The 8922-nt window shown below is 50.1% G+C and overlaps 1 protein-coding gene across 1 annotated transcript in view; it reads left to right on the top strand.

The window, feature by feature from the left end:
• Positions 1-4916, top strand: part of GGT5 (gamma-glutamyltransferase 5) — a 20070-nt gene extending 15154 nt beyond the window's left edge. The window contains exons 8-12 of the mRNA XM_023528138.1: positions 1524-1714; positions 2163-2269; positions 2471-2589; positions 2725-2835; positions 4474-4916. Of these exons, the coding sequence (XP_023383906.1) occupies positions 1524-1714; positions 2163-2269; positions 2471-2589; positions 2725-2835; positions 4474-4620 (675 nt within the window). The 3' untranslated portion in view covers positions 4621-4916. The remainder of the gene's footprint in view (positions 1-1523; positions 1715-2162; positions 2270-2470; positions 2590-2724; positions 2836-4473) is intronic.
• The last annotated feature ends 4006 nt before the right edge of the window (positions 4917-8922 follow it).

Below are 8922 nucleotides of genomic sequence, written 5' to 3'. Positions count from 1 at the left end.
CTGACTCTGCAGGACCTGGCATCATTCCAGCCAGAGGTGGTGGACGCCCTGGCAATGCCCCTGGGAGACTACACCCTGTACTCGCCACCACCACCTGCAGGGGGCGCAATTCTCAGCTTCATCCTCAACGTGCTCAAAGGTGAGGCCTCCGGCCCAGAGTCCTCCTGCCCTGCTGGGAACCTGAACTTCAAGCCCAGCCATGCCCTCGGGCAGCTATTGCCTTTTCCAGTTCAGCCCCCTCCTCGGATGCAGAAGACAGGGCTGTGGAAATGGGTCAAGATGGTGTGTTCTAGAGCTGGCCTAGGGGCTTTGCTGAAGGGTCTGATGTCATCTACCCACTGTGTCCTCCCCCAGGTAACCTAGTCTCAGAACACAGGAGCAGATAGGCTCCACAGGTGGTGAGCTCTCCATCCAGCATGTGCATCCTGTGAGGCCTGGTCTGGCTTATCGCGGCCTGCAGGGCGGTGAGGGGCGTCCTGGCAATGTCCCGGGCTGGGCTGTGTGAGGCTGGCTGGATTGGTTCCCTGGGACTGCTGTAACACATCACCACGAACCTGGTGGCTTAAAACAACAGAACTTTTATTCTCTCCTAGTTCTGGAGGCCAGAAGTTCAAAATCAAGGTGTCAGCCAGGCCATGTTTCCTCCAGGGGCTCTGGGGGAGAACCCATTCTTTGCCTCTTCCAACTTCTGGTGGCATTCCTAAGTTTGTGGCTGCATCCCTCCAGTCTCTGCCTCCGTGGTCACATGGCCTCCTCCCCTTCTCTGTGTCTGTTTTATAAGGATACATGTGATTACATTTAGAGCCCACCGGATAATCCAGGATAATCCGCTCCTCTCAAGATCCTTAATTTAATCACACATTTTGCCACATAAGGTAATATTCACTCTTTTACCATACATGGTAGTGTTCACAGGTTCTGGGGATTAAGACATAAACAAATCTTTTTTGGGGGACTACAACAGTTAACCCAATACACAGGGTGACCCCCACCTGTGCCTGCCCCCTCCCCAGGGTTCAATTTCTCTGCGGAGTCAGTGGCCAGACCTGAAGGCAGCGTGAACTTGTATCATCATTTTGTGGAAACACTCAAGTTTGCTGGAGGGTTTAGGTGGCAGCTCTGGGACCCTCGAAGCCACCTAGAGGTCCAGGTGAGGTGGTCTGGGCTGGGCCCAGGGCTCAGCATGAGGGATGGTTAGGCCAGTGGGCGCTCTGTCCATGGACCATGAGAGCCTGGCTGGGTGAGGTGGGAGGGGTGTTATGAGGTTGGTTCTAGAACAGGACAGCCTGGCAGTGGCCCAGGGCAGGGAGGGTGCAGCAGGTCTGGGGACTGGTAGAGACTCTGGAGTGGCAGGTACAGGAAGGAACTGGTGGCACATCTCAGAGGACCTGGAGTGTGTGCAGGATCTAGAGGTAGCCTGAGCTTGAGAGAGGACAGACTGGAGAGGGTCCCCTAAGGGTCCCTCTGCTCTGTGGGCCCCCCCTAGCCCCTCACTGACCCCATCTCCTGACTGCCCACTCCAGAACATCTCCCAGAACCTGCTGGGGGAGGCTCTGGCCCAGGACATCCGCCAGAAGATCGATGCCCGGGGTGACCACCAGCTCAGCCACTATAGCCTGGTCGGGGCCCGGGGCCACAGCATGGGCACAGCCCATGTGTCCGTGCTGGGGGAGGATGGCAGTGCCGTGGCTGCAACCAGCACCATCAACACTCCGTGCGTGTGTCCTGGCGGCAGGAGGGCAGGCCCTGCTCCTTTTCCCCCTTGACCTGAATCTCCCTGTCCCCACCCTGCCCTCAGCCTGGTCTCCCAGCTCCCGGCCTCCCCTCGGTTGTCTCCGCGGGGCAGCACCTTGCTTTTCGCATTTCTTCTTCCTCGCTATCAAAAAAGCTTCTATATCCGTGACATTTCTGGCTGAAAAGGCTGCTGATGGGTAGCCCTGAGCCAGGATACGCCCAAGGATGGGCCTTCCTCAGAAAGACACCCTGATTGGGATCATGGGCGGATCTTTGGGGGCAGTTCCAGGGAGGGAACTGTGGCTCCAGCATGCTAGAGAACAGCCGCTAAAACAAGGGGCCCCTGGAAGGCTGGCAAGGGGCACCCACACTCGGTGTGGGAGCTGGAAGCTATGGCCCGAGCCCAGGCTGTGCCTCCCTTTCTGCAGCTTTGGAGCCATGGTGTACTCACCGCACACGGGCATCCTCCTCAACAATGAGCTCCTAGACCTGTGCTGGAGGAGCCCGCCAGGCTCCCGTGTCACCCCTCCACCCGGTGAGCCTGGGGGTGGGGCCCACTGGGGAGAGAGAAAGGAAGGTGGGCAGGAGGGTGCTGCACGGTGGCCCCTGGGGCAGCCACCCCAACTCGCCCAGCCCTGGTTTGTGAGGAGGTGAATGGAAACAGAGACGGAAGTGGCAGTCCTGCAAAGTTCTGGCTCAGAAGTCAGGCTGCAGGTGACACCTGTTTGGCCTCCAGTACCAGGTGAGCGGCCCCCATCATCCATGGTCCCCTCCATCTTGGTCAACGCAGCCCAGGGGTCAAAGCTGGTGATTGGCGGGGCTGGTGGGGAGCTCATCATCTCTGCTGTGGCCCAGGTGAGTCTGGGGGCTCCTGGCTGGAATGTCCCCTTTCTGAGCAACACTGTTGTCCTGCTGTCCTGGGGGAAGGAAGAGGTGGGCGTGGGGTGGCTGGCGCCCCCTCCCCGCTTCCTCCCTGCTTCTCTCCCCCAGGCCATCATGAACAAGCTGTGGCTTGGATTTGACTTGCAAGCAGCCATTGCAGCCCCCATCTTGCATGTGAACAACAAGGGACAGGTGGAGTACGAGTCCACTTTCAGCCAGGTGAGGCCACAGTCCCAGCCCCATCTAGGCTGGACGCCTCAGTGCATGCTGCTCAAAGCCCCCAGGTGGATCTCAGCTACTGAGTATCTTCGGCCTGGCACGCTTCCTCTGTGGGGGCCATCAGGCGTTGAGAAGCTCAGCGGGGGAGGCACCAGGTCAGCCTCGTGGCCTCCGAGGCAGAGAACAGGGTGTCATCCATACTTTTCCCAGGCCGAGCACCTCGGCACCTTGGTCCTTGCTCTGTCTGTGCTCTTCTCTCCATCCACTAGTTTTCCTGGTTGCGGCCCCTCAGTCTCCCTCATGATGATCTGTTTTTTCTCATGTTATTTGCAAGTTTATTTGAAAGAGTTTAGTATTCCTATGAGAGTCTGCTGAGCGAGTGAGGCGTCGGGGGTTGCGCTGGTGCTGGTTCTTGCAAACATTTCTTGGGTTCCCCACACAAGCACGTGCAGGAGCTGAATTCTGCAACCCCCCACCCCGCCCTGACCTCAGCAGACAGTCAGCTCTGGAGACCTCACCTTGCCAGCGGCTCAGGTCATATGGCCTCACCGGGTGACCTCAGGTCACAGGCCCTGGTCATGTGGTCTTTGTACCTAGAGGTCAGGAATCTAGGGCCCTGGTCAGCTAAAGTCCTTGGACTCTTGGTCCAAATGATAACTGGAAATGTGGGGCCCAAGCAGCGCAGGTTCCTTCACTCCGGGATTCGTGCCCCTTCACAGACAGGCAGATGTGTGGGATTCCTAACTCTGAGGCAAGGTACTCGGTGTCTTAGAAACTGGCACCTGGGTCCCTGATGCTCTTAAATTCCACAGACTCAGTGCCTCACATCTGAGCATTTAGGGCCTGGTCTCTTGGGGATCACTAGTGCCTTTAGCCTGGGCGGGGGCGGGGGGGGAGGTGGTGGTTCCATATCCTTGGACTGTAGACAAATGGCAGAGCAGAAGGTCTGAAACTTGCCATCTTTCTTCTAGTTGATTTTTCAACCATTGGGGCCCTAAGCCTGTGGGGCCTCAGCCTCTGAGGAGTTAGACTACCGTGTTCCCGGTGTCTAAGTTTTGGGTTTTCTCCTGTGAGTGCTGGAATGGAATGTCCTGTGCAGCACAACAGCGCTGGCATCGGGCCTTTCTCCCTTCGTGTCCCGGGGTCCCCAGGTACTGAGACCCCGAGGTGGGAGCAAGAGGTGGTGTTGGCAGTTCTTATGGAAGGAGAACTCGGGCGGGACTCCAAAGGCCCAGCCTCTACTTTCTAGAGGGCTTTGCTTTCAAGGTCCTCAAAACCAAAGGCATCTCAGCCTAAGTCTCCAGCAGCTACCTTCTCCACTAATACTCCCAGATTCCTCAGATGTGGCACTCAGGCCGCTGGTGTTCACGGACTCAGGATAAAAATGAGCTTGCATCTTGAACTTCTTCTGGCCTGGGTGACATCCACCCTGTCACGTGTCTCCTCTAGGGCCTTTTGAGTGGGAGGCACAGACTCCATGCCCTGCAGACGAGGCTTCACCCAGTGCCCTCCTGTACTCACCTTCCGCCCAGTCCTGCCTTTTAGGTTGGGGTTCTCAGGTTCCCGCTTGGGCCCTCTCTCCTCTGGAGGAGGCTCTCAGCTGCCCTCATCTGTGAGCTGGCCTTCTCCCCTCTCCAGGAGGTGCAGAAGGGGCTCCAGGACCGGGGCCAGAACCAGACCAAGAGGCTCTTTTTCCTGAACGTGGTCCAGGCTGTGTCCCGGGATGGGACCTGTGTGTACGCTGTGACAGACCCAAGGAAGGGTGGAGAGGCCTCAGGCTACTGAGGAGGCTGCTCCTGAGAGCTGGGATCCGTCCCAACATCAGTACGTGGCCCAGGTTGGCCATGGCTATGGCTATGGGACTGAGTGTTCCAGCAGGATCGGGACCTGTTGGCTAGGGGTCAGTCTGGGGCTGTGAGAGGTGGGGACAGCATGGCAAATGGATGACCATCGGGGGCTGAGCCCTCTCCCAGAGCCCCCAGTGGCCCTGCCCTGGCCTCTCTAGCCTACTCTAGGCCTCTCATCCAGGACTACTTTCCCCGCTGATGCCACTCCCCATCTGTACATCCTCTAGTTCAAGATTAAAGATGAGGCTGGACCATGGCCTGATTCAGGGTCGAGGTGGGTGAAGGGACCCTCAGAAAGCACATGTACTGAGCTCCTATAGTCCTTTGTAATGCACCACCATGGAAGTGGGGAAACTGAGGCCCAGAGATAGGCTGGGCCTCATCCAGGCCACCCCTGGACAAAAGCAGCACTCTCACCACTTGCTGGGGCTCCACAGTGTGACTGCCTGGGGCCACTTGGGGGAAAGACACGGGTGGGGCTGGTGGCCTTTAGCCGAGGCCTATTTCTGGATCTTGCCCTCCCTACCAGGAACGTGTTGGATGAAGTTAAAATCTAAGACCCTAGCCTAGTTCTCAGCCCCAACAGCTGACATTTTCATCCTTGGCCCTTTGATATTTTGTGTGAAGCATTCTTTGCTGTGGGAGTTGTCCCCACTTTGTAGGGTGTTGAGCAACATCTCTGGCCTCTGATAGATGCAGCCACCTCCTCCCCACAACTACTAGTAACCAAATCACCCCCAGTTGAGAACTGTTGCTTTGGACCTATGAGCCCCCAACTACTGTGAACAGCTTTGCTGGATGAGCCACCCTCCTTGGGGGGCCTCGTTGGACTGACCTGGGGGTCCTGCCCCACACTGGTTCCTGGGAGCATCGGGGGTTCTCATTTCAACTCAAATATCCCACAGGGGCATGCCTCCACCTGGCAGGTCCCAGGAGCAACTCCACTGAGCAATTGCCTCCCACTCTGCCCTGTGGTTGGCCAAGCGGGATGGGGGCCGGTTTTAGCACCCTGCACCTGCTGAGACAAAGTACCACAAACTCAGTGCCTCGAAACAACAGAACTCTCTTCTCTCCCAGGCCGAGTCTGGAATCAGTATCTCTGGGCATAAATCAAGGTGTGGGCAGGGCTGAGTTCCCCCCAGGGGAATTCTCCTACCTCCCTGCTCATCCCTCCTTGGGGGGAGGTGCCTAGTCCTTGCCCACATCCTACCTGGACCACCAGCAATGCCAGCTAAAGTGCATTCCCAGCCCATCCTGGTCATCTTATAGCTGGCTCTTCAAACATCTTGTTACACAGAAGAAATAAAAATCAAGATGCAGTATTTTCAAAATAACATTGACCAGTATAGATCAGCCCCCATAGGATACAGCTAAAGCAGGCCATTAATTACATTAACAATAAATTACACTAATAATAAGAATTAAAATAGATAAAACAGCTAACTTAAGAAGTTAGTAAAGGAGAACAATCTGGAAAGCAAGAGGAAGGACTCAGTAACAACTGAAGCAGAAATTGATAAATTTGAGACCAGAAATAACAGATCTTTGAAAAAATATATATATGTGTGTGTATATATATATTATTAGCTAGCTGATCAAGAAAAATGAAGGAAGTGTGAATATGCAAAAGAAGAAATGAGAATGAGGAAATAATCTAAGGTATAGAGAAAGTTAAATGTATAAAAGATTACTCATCTTTGTTCAAATAAATTTGGAAATGTTGACAAAATAAATTACTCTCTAGGACAATGTAAGTAGAATTGCAATACTTGAGACGTATTTAAACCAAAAAGTTTCTGTTTATCTGAAATTCAGATTTAATTGGATATCCTATATTTTTATCTGCTAATCCCGACAACCTTAAACACAAATGACAAATTACTTTATGGATTGTGTAAATGTCTAATTGTACTGTAAACCGGAAGCCTTAAAAAATGACAAGTGAATTCAAGAAGGGGCAAAGATCTAGACACATTAACGATCACACACACACACAAAATGAGAACATTGTGAGAACACTAGCCTACCTCAAATGCCCCTCTAGAAGGTTACACAGGTGAAGTATGCCCCGCCATTAGGACCAGAGACCTCTCCTGCAAGTTAAACGCCCACAGTTTAGAGTAAGGTAGAAAATGTCCACATTCACTTTATGAAACCAGTGTAGTACTAACCCCAAGCCTGGTAAAGCAAACCCCATGTCCTGTCTACCCCAGTAGAGAAGACACCAGTACTGCAAGAATTGTCTCTTAGGGTGTCCATGAGTGATTCTTACTTCTTATCTTTCACTAGAGGAGAGTCATAGGGTCATCTCCATAGAGATTGAAGAGGCATTTGACAAAATTCAATACCCATTCTTGATAAAAACAAACAAATGAAAAACAAACCACTGAATAAATAAAATAGGAATGATTGGATACTCCCTTAATTGTGTTAAATTAAAAATAAATAAGTCGAGATGAGAGGCGACAAGCATTTATCTGACATCCAAAAGGAACTACAATTCTGGGAAGCACTGATTCAGGCAGAAACACAACTAGTGTTCCAATTAGGAAGTGAAGACTAGTGGATAGTTATGAGAAAAGAAAGGGGAATAATGTAATGTCTGCTTTCCTGTTAACAGTTGTTTGGAATACAAAGCTGCTGCAGGTCTAGTCCGAAGATTATTCTATGCAATTTTAACATTCCAAAGTTTTGAAGAGTAAGACATGCAAGGCAGTCTCACTGTGATGGCAGTTCGGACTCTATATTTAAAGTGGTTCCATTCGTATTATCTTTTACTTGTGAAAATATATCTCAAGATAATAATGTTTGTTGGGTGTTGACCATGAGCTGGATGCTATTCTATTGCCCTACGTGTATTAACTCAATTTATACAATTCTCCCCAAAGAAGAGGAGCTACTTTTATGCCAGTTTTACAGATGACAATACTGAGGTAATAATGCTCCAAGGGTCATGCAGAGTAAGTGCTAGAGGTGAATGCTGGACAGATGGAGAAAATGAGTCTTAACCCCTATTTCACACTATATGTAAAAATTAATTCAAGATGAATCTTAGGCCTAAATGGAAAAGATAAAACAATTGCCTGTGCAATTGCTCCACCATCATTTATTATAAAGACCTTCATTTTCCTCGATGAGTTACGGTGGTACCTTTGTAAAAAAAAAAAATAATAATAATCAAGTAAGCAAATCCATCAGATTAAAACAAATTATATACAGTAGTTAAAACGGCCTATGGACCCAGCAATTGCACTTCTGGGTATTTATCCAAAGAAAACCAAAACAATAGTTTGTAACGATCTATGCACTGCAATATTCACGGCAACACTATTTACAATAGCCAAGATAAGGAAGCAACCTAAACGCCCATCAATAGACGATTAGATTAAAAAATTATGCTTCATATATACAATGGAATATTACTTAGCCATTAAAAAAATGAAATCCTACCATTTGCAAAGACATGGATGGACCTAGAGGTTATTATACTGAGTGAAATAAGTCAGACAGAGAAAGAAATACCATATGATTTCAATTATATGCGGAATCTAAGGAACAAAAAGAACTAATCAAAAATAGACTCACAAATATAGTGGACAATTTGGTGATGGACAGAGGGGAGGGGGATTAGAGGGCTGGGAATATGGGGTGAAGGTTAAAGTACGAATTAAAAGCTGATGGATGGTCATGGGAATGGGGAGCACGGCATAGGGAATGCAGTCAGCATTAATATGTTGGCAAGGTGGAGGGTCAGGGGAGGGAGGGAGCAATTGGAGGGATCGTTTTATGAACTATATAGATGTCCGACCAATGTACTGTATACTTGAACTAATTTAAATAACTTAAAAAAACAAAACAAAAAAAGAGCATATGAATATACCTAAGAAGTCAATCAACCAACCACAACACAAAGTCCACAAAGAGATGTAAATAAATACAGGAATTCTGTCTCTGCTAAAGGAGAATATTAAATCATTAGAGGAAAAGAAAAAAAAAAGAAAAAAAAGACAAATCAATAGGAAAAAAGATGAATTATCGATTGACATTGGAACAAGTGGGTAGCCATCTGAGAAAATGATAAACTGGTATTCCTACTGTTACTGGAGAGTGGGGTCCTCTCCCGGCGTGTTATCTAGGTTCTTGATGTCTCGAACAAAGAATTGAGCCAGACACCAAAATACAACAAAAAAGAAAAGCTTTATTAGAAGGGAAAGTACACTTCCAGACATGGAAGCGGACC

The sequence above is a fragment of the Pteropus vampyrus genome, unplaced genomic scaffold (genome assembly GCF_000151845.1).
Source record: "Pteropus vampyrus isolate Shadow unplaced genomic scaffold, Pvam_2.0 Scaffold23, whole genome shotgun sequence".
In the NCBI taxonomy this organism is placed as follows: domain Eukaryota; kingdom Metazoa; phylum Chordata; class Mammalia; order Chiroptera; family Pteropodidae; genus Pteropus; species Pteropus vampyrus.
Note: the sequence above shows the minus strand (reverse complement) of the source record. Positions and strands in the feature narration are given on the sequence as shown.